The sequence below is a fragment of the Prunus mume genome, linkage group LG4 (genome assembly GCF_029339155.1).
Source record: "Prunus mume cultivar Tortuosa linkage group LG4, ASM2933915v1, whole genome shotgun sequence".
Classification (NCBI taxonomy): Eukaryota; Viridiplantae; Streptophyta; class Magnoliopsida; order Rosales; family Rosaceae; genus Prunus; species Prunus mume.
In genome coordinates, this window is record NC_142701.1 from 12,918,488 (window position 1) to 12,936,698 (window position 18,211).

An 18,211-nucleotide genomic window follows, 5' to 3' on the forward strand; every position below is an offset into this window, starting at 1 on the left:
GATAAGTGGAAAAAAAAAAGTATATTAACATGTAAATACTTCAAAAATTCAAAATTTAAAAATTTTAAAAAAAAGTTAATTTTTTTAAGGACAGAAAAGCTAGTTCTTTTTAAATATTCAGCTGCTTCGAACAAGTTATTTCTCCCGCCAACTTATGAACTTCTGATAGAACAACCACCAATTCTTGATGACAACGGCTCTGTTTTTCAAAATCTCAACTTCTTCATGCTTCATGCTTCGTCTCAACGTTTCATATCAACCTCTTCGCGTCTCCATCATACCCATTTCCGTTTCCCACCAAAACTTAGCCGTTCTTTCTCTAAACCCCGCCATATTCATCAGACCCAGATCATATCACACCCGTCCTGTACCACCCACAATGAATTTCTTGATTTCTTTGAACACATTCTTCGGCAATGCACTGGACATAAACAGTGCAAACAAGTTCATGCCCAAATTATCACCACCGGCATGTCTCAGTCGGAATTCTTGGCCGCCAAACTTGTGACTGCTTATGCACGCATTGGGCTCATCTTTGATGCCCAGAAAGTTTTTGACACCGGCCCAGTTGAGGGCAGATCAAACTTGCTCTTGTGGAATTCAATTCTTAGAGCTAATGTCTCTCATGGGTTCTATGAACAAGCACTCAAACTGTATGATAAAATGAAAAACCTTGGGGTTTTGGGAGATGGGTTTACTTTTCCTTTGGTTATTAGGGCCTGTGCGTTTATGGATAGGCTTAAGTTGTCCAAGAATGTGCATAGTCATGTTTTACAAATGGGTTTTCAGAATCATCTTCATGTTGTCAATGAGTTGATAGGAATGTACGGGAAACTTGGTCGAATGGATTGTGCCCGCCGGTTGTTTGATAGAATGCGTGTTAGAAGCTATGTTTCGTGGAATACTATGGTCTCCAGTTATGCTTTTAACTATGATTGTGATGGTGCTACTGAGATGTTTAGGAGGATGGAGTTAGAGGGGTTGGAGCCGAACCCTGTGACTTGGACTTCATTATTGTCAAGTCATGCTCGCTGTGGCCGCCGTGAAGAGACCATACAGTTGTTTGGTATGATGAGGGTTAGAGGAGTTGGGACTACTGCTGAGGTGCTTGCTGTGGTGTTATCCGTATGTGCTGATTTGGCTGTGGTTGACAGGGGTAAGATGATTCATGGATATGTTATAAGGGGTGGTTTCAAAGATTACTTATTTGTGGAAAATGCTCTAATATGCATGTATGGAAAATGTGGACATGTAGAAGATGCAGACAAATTGTTTTTGGGGATGGAAAGCAAGAATCTTGTCAGTTGGAATGCTTTGATCTCATGTTATGCTGAATCTGGTTTGTGTGATGAGGCTTTCACAATATTTTCCCGGCTGAATAATCATCCATTTATGAGACCTAACATCATAAGTTGGAGCGCTGTTATTGGAGGTTTTTCTTCCAAGGGACGAGGAGAGGAGTCTCTAGAACTCTTTCGGCAGATGCAGAGTATAGGAGTAATGGCCAATTCTGTCACTATATCCAGTGTTTTATCTGTTTGTGCTGAATTAGCAGTACTGAATCTTGGTAAGGAAATTCATGGTCATGTGGTTAGGGCTTTGATGCAAGCTAACATTTTGGTTGGGAATGGCTTGGTTAATATGTACACAAAGTGTGGAAGTTTTAAGCAAGGGTATCTAGTATTTGAGAATATTGACAGTAAGGACTTGATATCATGGAACACTATGATTGCTGGGTATGGGATGCATGGACTTGGTGAGAATGCTCTAAGAATTTTTTACCAGATGCTCGAATTGGGATTCAAGCCAGACAACATAACATTTATTGCTGTTCTTTCTGCTTGTAGTCATGTCGGGCTAGTCACTGAGGGTTGTCGCCTTTTTGATCAGATGATTGAAATTTATTGTATAGAACCCCAGATGGAGCACTATGCGTGCATGGTTGATCTTCTTGGCCGTGCTGGGTTATTGCATGAAGGAAACAACATTGTGAAAAACATGCCAATGGAACCCAACGCCTGTGTTTGGGGTGCCCTTCTCAATTCTTGTAGGATGCACAAAAATACAGATATCGCAGAAGAAACTGCCACCCACATTTTCAACATGAACTCAGAAATTACCGGGAGCTACATGCTGCTGTCCAATATTTATGCTGCTACCGGGAGATGGGAGGACTCAGCAAAGGTGAGGATATCAGCAAAGACAAAGGGATTGAAGAAAATCCGGGGGCAGAGTTGGATTGAGGTGAAGAACAAAGTCTTTATGTTTTCAGCAGGGAACACTATGCAAGGAGGCTTGGAGTTAATTCATGGTATCCTCAAAGACTTGGCGCTTCAAATGGAGAGTGAGGGCTATATACCCGATAAGAGAATCATTCAACAGAACGTTGACAAAGAGCTGAATCTTATGGGTGAGGCACAGTGAGATAGGCTAGACATAATACATTCAACTCCAGTTTCAATACCAGTTTCTTCTCAAAGGTGACAAGTGATTGCTTAGATTATATGTTATTTTTGCTAAGATGGTTAGATGTATTGTCTTTGTAGATAATTCCCATTTTCTTTATAAATGGCAATTAACTCACCCGACTGAGCAAAATTTTTATTTCTTCTTAACTTTGGGTTATGAGTACGGAAAGAGGAACAGAGTTAGAACCCTAACCCATTGGCTCACACTCTGAGTCCAATTACACTTGGGTTAGAGTTTGGGCCAGTTTTTTATTTTGGGTTTAATTAATGGAGCGTTCGGTTTTCATGGACATGGAATGTGCTTTAATTCTTTTGTGTTTCGTACTATTTGGAGGCACACATACATTGCCTTCTTGAATTTGTTCCATAACAAATGCAAGAAAATTGGTTTTTTATTAAGAGAAAGGGGATTCAAACTCGGAACTTCTTTTAACATCGAGAAGAAAAACATCACACCAACAACTAGTTGGTAACACAAGAAAAATCTTAAACAACCCAGTCTTGAATACATTAAAAAAAAAAAAGGGTCATTTATTGACTCAATTCATGAATCATAAAGAAGATTAGCTACATATAATTTAAAATCATGTAGGGGCTTCTAACTCAAGCGGTAAAACTTTACCCTTGAATCTGACCCAACTCTCCCTTCATTTAAAAAAGATAAAAGAAACATTATGATGATATAAGTAATTTTGTGTTTGGTACTACAAACCTGTGCTGATGATCACCAATATCCTCAGGCTGGAACCTGACCTCCCCATTTATCTGATCATCATCACAAGGAATCTCAACAAAGGGCTTCAAATCTTCACAATCATTGGCATTCATACCACCACCATGCTTGATATCCAATGAAGACATAGAATCTTGCATGGCCCACATGTTCATATCTTCATGCAAATGCTGATGTGGGATATTATTATTGTTATTGCTATTACTATTAGGGCTATTAATATTGTTATTTTGAACAAGCACATAGGGCACTTCTTGTTGCTGCTGTTCTTGTTGCACAGCAGGCAATGCATGAGGATGAGGCTGAACATAATGGTAATGGGCAACTTGGTTGTTGTAAAAACTCAAAGGGTCCATATTAATCAACTGATCACATGAATTCTGATCTCCAACTTCTGGGATTTGAATCTGGTTCTGCTGCTGCTGCTGCTGTGCTTGTGCTTGTGCTCTGCATATGGCTAGCTGGTGAAGAACAATGTCGAGCTCCGCCTTGTTATACTCGATGAGACGCTGCAGCTCTCGAATGATTCTGTAGCACCCGCCAACAGGATCGTTGGCTCGAATATCAGACTGGAAGATGATGGTGCGCATGGCCTCTTCCTTGTCGGATAGATTAAGGTGTTTGATAATTTTTGTGATGTTGCTGACGCCAAACAATTTATGAGCGTTGAGGAACTGGCGTTGGCGATCGTGAGGGAAAAAAGGGGCGAGAATGCAATCAGGAGCGCACTTCCTGCGTTGGTATTTGCAAGCAGCGCAAGCTTGGGCGTTGCCGTTACCTTTTGTGGTAGTAGGTGTTGTTGGTGTTGGGATTTGATGATGAGTATGGTTGCTAATACTACTCATGATAATTTCTTTTTGGGTTGATGTGTTGTTGGTAATCGAATGCGTCTCCGGCGGGGGTGGTAGAGGCGGTTTTTTTTCTTGATGAGGCTTTTTTTTCTGGGGGGTTTCCCTTATTTTCTCAATGGAAATGAAGGGAGAAGTGGGATGAGGGATGGGGAGAGATGAGAGGAAAGGTGGACACATAAGAGAGACAGAGAGGCAGATCTTAACCGATTCAGTTGTGGATTGGTGATATTTTTGGTAATGATATGTTTAGTGTAGGGTGTTGTAATATTAGATGTTTTCTAATTTGTGGAAACTCAAAAATAGGGTGTCCGAATGATTAATCTTAACAAAAAAATGAAAAAAGAAGAGCATGGTGTATCTATTTTTGGGTAAACCAGATAAGCATTGTCCATCCAATTTTGATTCGGTGCAAGCGTGAGACAGAGGAGGGAAGGAAACTGCAATCATGTTCTTTTTTTGCATGCAATCCTCTAATTCAATAATAGAACAGATAAATGTAAAGGCTTACATGTTAAAAACTCGGAATTTAGTTAAAAGTCAAAAATCTAAGAGGGGAAATTGACAATTCCCTTATTTGGCAACTTAACAGCGGAATTTATTAAATGACGCACGGAAAAAGTTGTGAAAATTAGAGCATTAAATTTCCGAGTTTAATTTCCACCAAAATAGGCATCATTCACAATTTCTATACTATCATTTACAAAATTCGACATATATAAATCAAAACACTGAAATCTTCAATTGCTTGAAATTGAAATGATGGAAATCTAATTCTTCTATGAAATTTTCAATTCTTGAAAGAGGGTTTAATGATGATTATCAACAGGGGAAAAGACACTGTCATGATTGCAGAATATCCAAGACCCTATTACATGTTTCAGTTTCAGACTCTTTCCAACGGGTAACTAATACAATGCTCTTTTTTTTAAATGACTTTTTTTGGGGTAAACAAATAATAAGGTCCAAGGCTTAGAGAGCCTGCCCTCTCTAATCAGTCGACTCAATCCAGCTGTCCAAGGACCTGTCTTCCTCTAGAATTTCACTAGTCTGTGAATAGCTCAACCGCAACAAGACCTGATTTCAAGATTCAAAATGATGGTAAGAAGCTGTTTAAATCGAGTCTGACGACTTGGGAGATAGAAATAATAAAGACACATTATTCTGTGTTCTGAGAAAATTTGATGTCAAGCATATACTGGTAGGTTGAAATGAGCAACAAGTAGAAATTTCGCATTTGAAAACACAAGAGAATAGATATTCCATTGATGGAAAAATTCTGAAACAGCGAGGATACATGTGATAAGAAAACAAAATTTAAGAGCTCAACTCTTAAGAAGAAGGAAAGGGCATGTGAGAAGGGTGATCTTACAATCTGCAAACAGCTACGGCTCAGACTTGAGGAGGTCTTCAACAGAGTTTCTGTACTTGGTAATCAGGTCCCTGGAGTTCAGTTGAATAACCAAAAACAAAAGCAACATGTCATTTAATTTAATTGAGCAACTGCAGCATTTACTTAGTCTTAATACAAGAAGTATAGTACTGCTAATGTGCACACACCTCCTCTGATTCAACAATTGTTCACTTTCTTCCAGCTTTCGCTTCTGTCCCTCAACCGTCTACAACCACACAAACACACAAGTTCTTAAACATTACACTACAAAACTAATGAAATGTTTCTGGGTATGCTCTGTTACCAAACTATAAATCCAAATCATTGATCATTTAAAACATGCTTAATCCAAACTGACTGGCAACATAACATGAAGAAGACTGTAACACAAGATGACATAACACATAAAAACTAAAAACTATCACACTAAACAATGTAATGCCCCCATTGATTAATCAACAAACCAACAAACCAAGAATCAAAGTTACTTGATTACCATAGCCTTGGTGCTGATTGATCCGGATATGGAGTTCAACAGCTGCTGGCACTTCTCAAAGTGGTTGTTCAAATCACTGATCTGTCAAAACCCATTACCCAATTCAACTGTAAATTCATTAAAAAAAGACTTCAAGATAACAACTTTAATGACAGAAGAAAAAAGCCCCAATTAAACAATACCAATGATTCAGATTGCTGATCCCTAGTGCCATTCTCGATGGTGTCAGCTAATTTCTCCACCAACTGCATTATCAAATCAATCACTTCAAAAAATCAGCAACACTTCATATTGATAAGGATATGTGTATGCATGCATTTATGTTTGTAAATGCTAGGGTTTTTTTTATTTTGGGTACATGAAAGATATGGAAGTGTGAGGCGAGTGACTGGTGATGCTGCTGCTGCTGCTGCTGCTGCTGTTGTTGTTGCTGCTGCTGCTGCTGCTGCTGCTGTTGCTGTTGCTGTTGCTGTTGCTGTTGTTGAAGAAGAAGGCGCTGTTGTTGCTGTTGAAACTGTTGTTGTTGTTGTTGCTGCTGCTGCTGATGATGGAGATACATATGGTCCTGACTCGAGGGTGTAGAGGGGTTACTGTGAGTCGGCACGCTTGGAATCATATTCCAGCTTCCTCCCCCTCCTCCTCCTCCTCCTCCAGAGTACGAATGCTCCATTATCTCTCCGCAGAACGATTCTCAGGACGTGAAGTTTTGAACTTTGATTTATGCAGCAGAGTTGAAGAAGCAGCCTGATGCTATACGACGTGTCGTACTTTTGTGAGTGATTGGGCCGGGTAAAAATTGGGTCTTTAGCCCAAATCAACACTATGTCGTCTCGGGCAGAGAGAGAGAGAGAGAGAGAGAGAGATCATTGTCTTGCGAACGATTGCAGACCTCATTTTCTAGTTTCCGAGAGAGGAGGAGTTATTTAAAAGGCGGGCGCCATTTCTCAATCTCTCTCTCTTTCTCTCTTTGTCCCCAAATTCACAAACAATAAAGGTTTCAACTTTGTCGAGGAATCAAAGCTTCTTTCTACGGGTTTGCGGTTCGCTTTCTAACTCTTACATTATGTGAATGTATGTGACTGTATGTATGTGATGTTGGTTTTGGGAATTTTGTGATTTCAATGATTTTTGGTGATCGAATTCTATTGTATGATTGAAACTATCATCTGGGTATCTGTAATTTGATTGCTTTATGCAGAAAACACGTAGCTTAGAGGTTACTAATGTAATTGGAGGAGATTAGAAATTGTTTCAAGGAAAAATGGTGTCGACCCAATTTCTGTTTCGGGCATATTTAGTGAATTATTTCTTGTTATAAATTCTATTACAACATTTGCTAAGTAAAATGGCCGTCTGCAATATAAGATTTTGCCTGCAGAAGTTGAATGTATGATATGATGCCTTCACTTTTGTTTTTTTATTTTCTATTGATTTCAATGACTTTTTTTGTTGAGAAGACCGCATCCAAGAGACCTGGAAATATGAGAATTTATTCTAGGAAGTCCATGAAATTCTCGAAGAGATTAGCAGTTGTGGAAGTTTTGATTTGGGGCTTTGTGGCTATGTATAACTTGCAAAAGGTTTAGAGCCTGGCAAAGACCAGTTGCACCTATAGGAGAAGTATTCATAATCAGTAGAATGCCTTTTTTTTTAGGGGTTGTTAATGGAGAGGAGTTGGTACCAAATTTGATTTGAAATGAGTTCAGTTATCAGCTTGAGTATTAGTACATTCTCTAGGAATGTAGGTTGCTGTTTTTCAAATTAAAACTAGTTCATATATTGAAAGGATTACTCGGTTTAAATAAATTATAAGCATTTTAAAAATGTGAGAGAAAAAAAGAACAGCGGAGATATCTTTAATCTGGATTGCAGCAACAAACCAGGCATCACTGCCTCAGAACCATTTGAAACATGTCCCTTTCAGATTTTTTTATTGTTGTTTAATCCTTGATAGCTACCAAATTGCTAACGTTGTAACATTATTATCCAATGTATGTGTTTTGGCTTTCACTTATCATCCTTTGGTGTGTAACGCACAACATTTCGAGTTTGATAAAATGGGAAATTGCAGGTTGAATAAGATATGGCAGTGAAGCCAACAGTTGCCTTCAGAGCTATACTTGTGGGAGGAATAGCTGCATTTGCCAAAGTAGCTGGTGTAATGAAGGCTGCAGGTGGTGCCAAGGTGGGTGCAGCTGCAGCTATGGCGACTGCAGCAGCAACAGCAGCTATTGGATCAAGAGAATCAAAGGATTCGAAATGAATTAATAATAGATGTAATCTGTAATTTCTGTAGCGTAGTGTTGGATGCCCCAAGGTGTCTTGGGAGCAAATTTGCTGCATTTAAGTTGCAATTTTGAACATAAGACGATTTTGAAGCACTTGAAATAAAAAGATATGGTTTTTTTTTCTGTCCCTATTATTTGAGGATACACATAAAACCATGGCATGAAAACACACAAAGCTTAGTGAAGCCTTAGCCGGGGTACAATGCAGGTAAATGAAGGAGTACAACTTGGGAGATTAGCTTTCTGGCTCTTACAGGCTGAATCTGTAATACAGATGGATATCGGGAAGATATATAGACCGGACATGTTTAATTACCTGAGCACGTTTCAGAAATTGGACAACTTAAGTAAATAATTGCTTATCGAAAGGCAATTAGGGAAGAGAAGTTTGTCATGCAACTTTCTTACTTAGTAGATAAATATGCAGAATACAAGGAGATGGAGAATTTCACAAATGAATATAATAGAGTCTGTACAGCTTTCTTTTCTTGTCTTGCCTATTGAACATGAAACCTTGTAGACTTTGTATCTGTTAACTGTTATAAACAAACACGATGGAAGAATTCTCAGAAGGACCGGCGTTTCAAAGTGGAGATCAACAGTCCAAGAGTCCAAGTCCCCTTTCAATGTTTTTAAGCAAGACCTAGATCATCTTGTATTAACATAGTACCGCTAAAGTTGATGCACATTCAATTTCCTTGGACCACAAGTAAAGTCTGGCTGATCAACTAACTGTACCACAAGCTCCGGGTTTGGAGATTCTAACTCAAATATGACCTGTGCAATGGTAAAAACAAGTGGAAGTTCAAGCCAAAGCAAGCACTGAAAAAGAATATGAGAAACAATATGTTTAAACATCTTTCCCTGAATTATATCGATTTGGAAGCAGAACATTAAAACACAAGGCTTAGATACCATAATTTATTTCCTTTAAAAGTTGAGCCTTTTTCAAAGAAGACAATCGCTGGAATGAAGATATAGGCTAGCTTAAGATTCAATTATGATTATATGTATATATAGATATAATAATTTTTCATCTAACCTTAAAATAAAATTTAAAGAAAAATAACAAAAGAAGATAACTCTTTTTTTTTTTTTAATGGGGTCAGAACAAAAGAAGATGTCCAACGTAAATGAGAAATAAAAAATAGCTTTTGGCATCTCATACCACAACATTCTTCCCATTCTGAAGGATGGGAGCTGGAACGTAGAGGTTGCATTGTGGTCCCTTTAACTGCAAAAGGCACCATGTTTCAAATGTTGGAGTAAAAGAACTCGTGTTCTAATATCAAAACACAGAGGAAAGTTATGAACAAGGGAAATAGAAACATGATTTTACCGGCCAAAATCTTCCTATATTGAAATTGTTAATAGTTACAATTCCTTTACCCCACCCGCTCAATGATATGAATGTATCTTTGATTATGTCTTCTTTGCTAATATAAAAATATCCAGCATAGAATGCCGGTTCTTTTGAAGCATTCCCTGAAAAGAAAGCCAATGTCAGTAATTGATTGACCTCATTAATTCTGCATGTTTGCAACATGGTATAGGAAAGAACATAGAGACATGTATTTGAGAGCATACCAGACTTCTGTTTTAACCTTTTGCGGGCTGACATAGTAATGACTCCAGAATTTGCAGCCTGAATTATGGGATTGGGATTGATTTTGGGGGATTCGTTCAGGTTGATTATGGGCACCAAATACATTTTCCATTTACGGAGAATTCTCCCATCTAGATAAACAGGAGATAGAATACCCTGAAAAAGAGAGTAAGAAAGACCAGTCAAATATCATTGTCATCCATTATGCGAGGACACACTTTGTTTTTCAGATGTTAAGAGAAACTGACATAAGTACAATTCTCGACTTCAGTTAGGTGGTGTAGAAAATAATTACCTGAACAGTGATTATGCCACATGTATGTCTTACAAAGTTTAATAGCATAATAATTATGTCTTACATGTATTGTTTTTTTGTTGTTTCTGCTTCCTTCTTCTGTTCATTAGTTCTTAGTTTTGGTGTGTCTGTCCTGTTTGTTTGGTTGGGATTGGCTCCCATTTGGGCCTTTGCCGGTTGGCTTTTATGATATATTTGTTGACCCAAAAAAACCTAATGTAACTTACAACCAGACCTATGAATCATTGCTCATTTTTTGGAAGTTCAAACTACTGCTGAAAATATATCACATACGTCGAACAAGGATAACAGAGTGTGATTCGAATCCATATATTTGTAATCAAAAGCATACAGGACAAACTTTGATCATTAAGAATTGAATGACATTGGCAAATAACCTTATGCTTCATAATCATATCAAGAAATAGAGAAAAAAAAAAGTTCCATACTTACAACTGACTTACCTTCCTGTCAAAGATATATGGTCCATAGTTAAGACGACCCATATTTTCAACCTATAAGAACAACAGATATCAAATTAGGGGGAAGAAATCCCCTTCGGATGTTAAGAAATGAAAGCAAGATTATGAAGGGAAAAAGTAGAGAAGACATTCGAGTACCAACACAAGTAAGCTGATGTTGGAGAGACATTTAGTATTAGGAAGGGTTAGAGGTTGATTTGACCATCTTTCAAGCGTGCCAACATATGTTGGCTTTTCATGACCATCTTCGGAAGGGCACGATATAAAAACTTGAGCTCTGTCATGCACCTGCAACATGAAATAAAATTTCAAACCCTTTTAGACCACTAAAATATTGTTAGCTATTTTATATACACTGAACATATACAGATAAATGTGTGGCTTGGACTCTGAACAAATGAGAGGCAATACTATGAGAGTAAATAAATATCTAACAGTAAATTAACGTAAAGAGTAATGCTGCACCTTTGGTATAGATACAATGCTTTCACCACCATTGTCTTTTGCAGTATACTCGGTTACGTATAACAGAAATCCAAACATCTGAAAGTTGGAAGCATTCATCTAATTACATCACTTGATCACCATGAACAACTGTAAACAAATAGAAAGCTACAAACACATATTCTTACACACCTGGCCCATTGACTCCATTGATATTGGGTTGTCAGATTCAACCACGTCAAAATAACGTATCAATTCAAACAAATTCCCTGTTTTAGTTACATTAATAGATCCGTATGCCTTCTTCTCATTATCCGATGGAACTGCAGGGAGAGATACTGAACTGTATTGCTCTACAACCCTCCTGAGTGCTGAAAGAAGTACACCATTAATGATAAACCATGTTGTTGCAAATTTGCAAACCATATAGCAAGAGGATTTTATTCCAGTACAAAAGAATATACAGTGTAAAGTGATACCTTTGAATTTTGCATTGTTTACATCCCCAGATTCCCTAATCGGTGCATCCTGGGAAAACAGGTGTATCAGTTATGTGTTTATAGTTTGTAGTAGCATGAACTAATACCAAGTTACAGCAAAGAAGAAAAATCTTCCTCACATAATCATAGGAAGTGAGGTCAGGCTTGTAATCGGACTCATCCGAACCAGTATTTGCTCCATTATAAAATCCAAAGTTTGTTCCCCCATGTGCCATCTGGAAATTTGAAATTTTAGGTTAAGCTTTACTTGAAAGCAGGAAAAGTATTGACTTTTAGGACATACATAAAGTACTGCAGAACCATTTCTTTCCAAAATATTTTTCAAGGCAGCTGCTGTAAAATCCGCACTAGTCTGCGCATTCTTCTCCCCCCAGTGTGTAAGCCAACCTGTGTAAAACTCTCTGAAGCAAGCATTTTAACTGCCGCCAACAAAATTAATTAATAATGACCAACAAGATACTTACGAAGAAAGTGGTGGTGATTTCCCTGGGGCATTGAACTCCTTTTGCAACTCAAATATAGGCCAAGGGTTGTCACCAGTAGTGAAGTCAACAGCTGCAAATGAGAAATAGAGATTAGGTCATAAGCAGAAAACATAATACACTCATAAGAGCTTATACATTGCTTCAAGAGCAAAATTCCTGAGAAATTTAATAGGCCTTTTCCTTTCTGATGAGTGATATACAAGGAAAAATTTCCAGTAGACTGCCCCAATCTGTAAAATTTACCTTTCAACAACTCAGAGAAAGAATTTCTCCCTGAGGCCTAGAAAAGACATGTTGCACTAAAGTAGCATCAAAAATTAAGTATCGGAAAGCCAAAAGGAAACAATTATAATGGATAAAAACTCTGTTAAGTGCATAGATCGCTCCAAATTAAGTATCGGAAAGCCAAAGGAAACAATTATAATGGATAAAAACTCTGTTGAGTGCACAGATCGCTCACGTGGACAGTATACAATGTTTTAGTGAACACACGGTAGTGAAAAAACTAACAGACAAATAATCAAGCTATATGTATCAAGGTGTTTAATGGGTAATAGTAAGTGAATAACTAAAGAAATGGTTAATAACAGTAGAGAGAAAGAAGTTTTAAGAATTAATGTTCATAATTTATAACTTAGGTATAGGTTGAGGTTGAACTTTACCTGAAAATACAGCATCTCCATGAATTGTGCCTTTTTCAAGTGTTTCCCTAGAACCTCCATCTGTAGTATACCTAAAAACCATTACAATGAAACTTGAAAATTATAAGAAAGTGCTACGCCAAAAGTCCATTTGCTCAAAGTATGTATTGGAAATCTTTTCTTTCATATATAATAGTTGGAGCTCTAATTAGTTGAACTAACCACCATGAATGAATCATGATTGTTCCGTAGTGCACACATCAAAATAACAATAAAACACATTATGAACATAAGGCTGAAGGACTTACAAAATAACATCATCCCCAAGGTGCTTTCTAGCCAATGAGACCAGGTGATGAAGATAAGCTTTGTCGTCCCCATATGAACCAAATTCATTTTCAATCTGTCAGAAAAATGGTGCTTTACTGTAATTTTTCAACAATACTATCTCAAAAGTAAGAGCTTCAAGCTTTTCAAAATTAACTTGACAATTTTGAACAATAAATAAGACACCTCAAAGATGATATGAAGATTTATATGCAAGTTGATTGCTAGAATAAATGGACTCCACCAGATGCAGAATTCTGCTAGTACATGTCTATGAATTTCTATAACTTTTTAGGAGTTAAGAAATATCTGGAACTCCTGAGTGAGAGTACACAACTTTAAAGAGAAAATCCATGAAGACTTTCTTAAGTATCTATTTTTCTAAACTGAAAAACCATCAGTCCCTCCCCCCTGTATAATATAAGTGGAACATTTAATAGGTTTTGCCATTGGTACATGTTATGAAGATTTTTTATTTTTTAATTTTTTTTATTTTTAATGAAGTTGGATCATTGTGCCACTTTTTAAAATTTATTTGAACTTAAAAAATTCAGAATAATTTTTCCAGACTTAGTATTGGAGGGCCCTGGCCATAATGTTGTAACAGTTGTACAAAATTGGACATATTAAATTGAGTTCCAACCCGTCAACAAAAGCTTCCATTTAGTTCTGAGACTATGAAACTTGATTCTTGGCATTATACATTTAAAATAAATAAATAAATCTTTCTGTTAAGTATCATAAAGAAAGGCAAGGCGGAAAATTAAAAATTCACACACCTGAACCATTATAATAGGACCTCCACTGCCATAAAGAAGGGGGGCTACCTTTGGAAGTAGGCTTCCCCACCATCTTTCAACCTTTAACAGTTCACAGCCATATCAAAATATTGAAGAGAACAAATATATTGTTAGTCCCAGAGCATAAACTTTATGGGTCACAATTGACCATCATTAAGAATAACCAGAGGCATTTGCACCAAAACAAGTGATCAGAAACATAATTTACACAGATTATTTGGATAAGTAATCAGTATATATTGAAAAATGCCAAGGTGGGACAACTTGGTACAGAAACAAAGAAAAAAAGGAAATTAAGATAAAATCATAAAAATGATAGAAAATCTGGTAACGGGCACAGAGTGGCAAAGTGTGAGGCATCCATGAATACAACATCTACCATGGTTGTCCATTCCTTTAAAATATCTAGAATTTCTTTCTATCTGTTAGAATAATAGAACAATAGTTGGGCCGCATCCTAACGGTTAAAGTTTCAAGGAACAATGTGAGACAAAAAGACTATTAACATATTTTTATGGTCAAATCCCTATAACTACAACCTCCCAATTAGTGCTGAATTCCAATGTGTTGAGCTCTCTAGTGGTGGAGAGCCTACAAGTGAGGGGAGCCTTAAAATTTAAAAATCAAAAGTTGTCCACAACACTCACTTCCTATCCAATGCTGCCAAATTTGCTTCCCACAATTTTTTCATCAATCAACACCATTTTCTTAGTTGTTTATTTATTTCTTTTGGTAAGTAGCAATTAAGAACCTTTTCTACTTGAACATCCAATTGACATCACCAGATTCAAAATATGAGATCTAATAACCCAAAGTTAGATTCAGTAGACCGATTTAGGATACATCCTAAATAGCACAAAGAAGAGAATGCATAAGGAAAACATACCAATTGAAGGAAAGCAGGATCTGATGATCTTAGTCTGGGAGCTGGATTGATGGCAAGCAACCAAGGAGGGAAACCCCCCAAATCCCACTCTGCAATATACACATATTCACATCAGTTATCGGAAAATATTTTTCATACATTTAATCCAAGCAGTAGAACAATTAGACCTTTACATTAAAAAGCCGATTAAAGGATCCAATTTAGCTTCAATATAAAACACACTTCGGAAACAAGACACATTTTAGTGGAAAATAGGGGGAGGAGGCATGCATATAGTTAACCTAAAGGAACACGGCAAATTAACAAAACCCCTTAACAGTTGACACAGAGATCCTAGATACAGCAGTCACAACTGACCTGCACATATATATGGTCCAGCTCGAAGCATAACCAGAATACCAAGCCTCTGGGAGAGTTTGAGAAATGATACTAAATCTGCAATACCCTCAAAATCCAAAGTACCAGCTCTTGGTTCATGTAGGTTCCAGGGAACATAAGTTTGAATGGTATTTAATCCCAATGCCTTTGCTCTCAACAGCCTATCTTCCCAGTACTGCATTGATAAATGTAACACACTACATCACCACAATACAAGAAAGCCTTCACTGTAACATAAATATTTGCAAACATCCCATGCATCTTCACTGTATATAAATATTTGAGGTAACATCCATGGAATATGATGCTCCGGATTAGGTTCATCAAGAAATTTCTAAAGTTGTATTGGATTCATGGATAGTGGCTCAGTCTCTTAATTTTTCACTTTTTACTTCATTCAAGTGTAAAAAGTAGTCATTTTAAGGAGGGCGACTACAGACAGACTTTGAATATGATTTTCTATTATGATAATATGGAGTTGAGCTTTTTTATTTCCAAGCCACCAGGGACATATTTAAGAATAATATGCAGGCAGCTTATGATATTAGTAATTCAACACTAAGTACTCAGAAGGACCAATGAAAGAAACATACCTCAGGAAGAACCCGGAAATAATGCAAGTCACCCCCAATGATCTGGAAAGGCTGACCATCTTTCCAGAACTTATCGTCTGAAATTTCAAACTTTCGAGCATAACCGTGATTCTGAAAAACGACCAAACAAAACTCTTAGTCCACTAGAAGAACATATCACAGAATTCTTTTTGGAAAATAAGGGTCACGAGTCACGAGTCACTACAAATGAGTATAGTTTAAATTTGGCTCCAACTTGATAATCAATTTGCAAAACACATAGCTGAAACATAAGTCAGAAAGTAAAACCTTAAACTCAAATCAGGCAAACATTTGCTTGCAGTGTAAGTTGGTTCAAATGCACTTCCGTTTCTTGACCCATGGATCTAATAACCAAAAGCTTGTTTTTTTTTTTTAATTTCTTAAACGTGCTATGAACCAAGTAGAATGTCATCTGCTACATATAGGGCTGAGATCACATGACCCAAAAATCAAACACTTGACGGAACCAGATAACGACCAAAGCAGAACAATGCTGTTCTATACAGTTCGTTCAATTCTTAGCTCAGACAAATTATTTGAAACAAATCAAACTGACCCAGAATTTATTTCAACTCAATTTCCATTTTCCATGAAAATACCAGAAAGAGAAAGACTTACTTTTTTGGTGGCAGGAAGGAGCTGCTGTTGATGGTGATGGAGAGAGTGGGAAGACAGAGAAGGTAGAAGAGCGAAGACAGGGACAAAGATACCGAAGGCTATGAGAGAGAGAAAGATGATGAAAAACAAGGTGAGTGTTGTGCATCTCTTCCTCACCATTGTTGACCACTTGGAGCTTGACACTAAGCTACGGTATTGGTTCTTATACTTCATTCATTCCCCTACAGGGAAGGGACAAATTTCAGCTCCGTTTCACTTAACGGTCAAGTTTAGTGTCACTCTTTTTACCATCCACCTACCCTGCTCCTCTAACTTACAAAATAATCTTGACCAAATCCTTTTTTTACACTTGCAAAATAATCCAGTTTCTGTTCGACCCTTGACTGCTAAATAGTTCTCATCAATTTTGCCCGTGAAGAAAAAACAAAGACTTCAAATCTTTTGCTTTTATTGTGAACTTCTATGTTTTTCAAGGAAAAGTCTTATACTTGATGAACTGTAGCATGAAATGATATTTCAACTTTTCTATTTGTCCATGGAGGCTTGATTGGGCAATAGAATAAATGAGGAGAAATCCCAGGTGATTGTTGTAATGGAGGACAATAAAAGTTTTGTTTTTGGGCCTTTCTTTGTGTATTTTTTATAGTATATTATAAGCAATTGCTAACAGGGCATAATCTAGTGAAAAATGTCCATAATTCATAAATTAGTGGCTCCAAGTTCGAATTCTCATGACACATTGGCGCCGTGTGTGAAACACTCCCTCTCCCTTCCTGACTTTGACGGAAAAATAAAGTATAATAAGCAATTTACTGTATATGAAAATAAAATGAATATAATGAGCTCTGGCAAGAATAAAATGCATACAATGAGCAGTTGGGCCTTTTATCCGTTTTAACCCAAATGAGCTCACCCATCTTCAAGTTGGCCCGGGTCTAAAAACATGCTCCTGGCAGCAGGCCCAACTACCCATTTGCTATACAATGGCGAAATTCTATAGAGTGATGTTATGGGCACCCAAGAATTGTCTTAGGATACTCAGGAATTGCCCGAGAGAATCGTGTGTTTAGACCTTTTTCATAACATCTTTCGACAACAAAAAATGACCTTTTTCATAACATATGGTCATTAAATTATTGAGCAGATTTCTTGCATTCAATTTTGTGTTGCCGTTGTTGTGGGTGTTTTTTTTTTTTAAAAGCCAAAATTAAGAAAAGGAAATGAGGTTCTTTCACACACACTGTTAAGGTGCCTGCTATAGGAGTTCAAACGTAAGACTGCTGATTTGTAATTAAGGTCATTTTTCATTAAGCTAGACCCCGTTAATGTCCTTGTTGTAGTTAATTGTGTGATCTTGAGTTTGTATGAGTTTATCCACAAATTGATTAAGTGGGGGAAGAAAGCCTTTGCTTCCCAACAAATAACAAATGAGGAATAATGGCAGTGTGGAAAATATACTTTTTGACTAAAGTAACAAAAGGATTATTTTTTTCCTCTTTTAAATGATTATGATGATGATGTAGGTTAATTGCTCTAATTCCCATGCATGCAATGATTCAAAAACACAAAAAGTAGTGAAAGGAATAAAATAGCCCCTAAAACATGTAATAATCATTACCTTCTGCTAAGATTTTAATTCAGCATTCCTTTGCCATATGGCTTCTTAATTTATGTTTTACATCTGCATATAAGTCACCAATATTAATTAACCCCTCTCATCATCACTGGTACAAGTAAGAGAGAGAAATGTCATCATCACATATGCAACAATTTCAGACCAGTTCCAGCCATACCACAATGATTGTTCATGAGCAGCAAGCAGGCTAGCCTGCCATTACTTTTTGAAAAGAGAACAAGAGATATATCCAGATCTCTCTCCTATTCCTATGTGCATGAGAGAGAGAGAGAG

The 18,211-nt window shown here is 37.1% G+C and overlaps 5 protein-coding genes across 5 annotated transcripts; 2 read left to right on the top strand and 3 right to left on the bottom strand.

The window, feature by feature from the left end:
- Positions 1 to 137: 137 nt before the first annotated feature.
- On the top strand, positions 138 to 2,619 carry LOC103327803 (Pentatricopeptide repeat (PPR-like) superfamily protein). The gene has a single exon (XM_008230168.3). The coding sequence runs from the start codon at positions 226 to 228 to the stop codon at positions 2,422 to 2,424; it is 2,199 nt and encodes a 732-aa protein (XP_008228390.2). The 5' UTR covers positions 138 to 225; the 3' UTR covers positions 2,425 to 2,619.
- Positions 2,620 to 3,002: 383 nt separating this feature from the next.
- On the bottom strand, positions 3,003 to 4,354 carry LOC103327701 (LOB domain-containing protein 22). Its single transcript, XM_008230068.3, has one exon. It carries the CDS (start codon positions 4,227 to 4,229, stop codon positions 3,141 to 3,143), a length of 1,089 nt encoding a protein of 362 aa, XP_008228290.2. The 5' UTR covers positions 4,230 to 4,354; the 3' UTR covers positions 3,003 to 3,140.
- Positions 4,355 to 4,984: 630 nt separating this feature from the next.
- LOC103327700 (mediator of RNA polymerase II transcription subunit 9) lies at positions 4,985 to 6,644 on the bottom strand. Its single transcript, XM_008230067.2, has 6 exons — positions 6,297 to 6,644; positions 6,121 to 6,183; positions 5,939 to 6,019; positions 5,610 to 5,668; positions 5,422 to 5,492; positions 4,985 to 5,126 (listed from the first exon to the last, which is right to left on the bottom strand). Exons 1-5 carry the CDS (start codon positions 6,606 to 6,608, stop codon positions 5,435 to 5,437), a joined length of 573 nt encoding a protein of 190 aa, XP_008228289.2. The 5' UTR covers positions 6,609 to 6,644; the 3' UTR covers positions 4,985 to 5,126; positions 5,422 to 5,434.
- A 191-nt stretch (positions 6,645 to 6,835) lies between these two features.
- LOC103327699 (uncharacterized) lies at positions 6,836 to 8,349 on the top strand. Its single transcript, XM_089051429.1, has 2 exons — positions 6,836 to 6,978; positions 8,010 to 8,349. Exon 2 carries the CDS (start codon positions 8,022 to 8,024, stop codon positions 8,199 to 8,201), a length of 180 nt encoding a protein of 59 aa, XP_088907555.1. The 5' UTR covers positions 6,836 to 6,978; positions 8,010 to 8,021; the 3' UTR covers positions 8,202 to 8,349.
- Positions 8,350 to 8,613: 264 nt separating this feature from the next.
- Positions 8,614 to 16,682, bottom strand: BGAL17 (beta-galactosidase 17). Its single transcript, XM_008230060.2, has 19 exons — positions 16,303 to 16,682; positions 15,664 to 15,774; positions 15,050 to 15,245; positions 14,693 to 14,781; positions 13,786 to 13,866; positions 12,988 to 13,082; positions 12,701 to 12,771; positions 12,018 to 12,108; positions 11,837 to 11,954; positions 11,673 to 11,768; positions 11,533 to 11,581; positions 11,246 to 11,424; positions 11,075 to 11,152; positions 10,748 to 10,897; positions 10,592 to 10,642; positions 9,814 to 9,988; positions 9,566 to 9,711; positions 9,395 to 9,460; positions 8,614 to 9,003 (listed from the first exon to the last, which is right to left on the bottom strand). Exons 1-19 carry the CDS (start codon positions 16,513 to 16,515, stop codon positions 8,899 to 8,901), a joined length of 2,160 nt encoding a protein of 719 aa, XP_008228282.2. The 5' UTR covers positions 16,516 to 16,682; the 3' UTR covers positions 8,614 to 8,898.
- Positions 16,683 to 18,211: the final 1,529 nt, after the last annotated feature.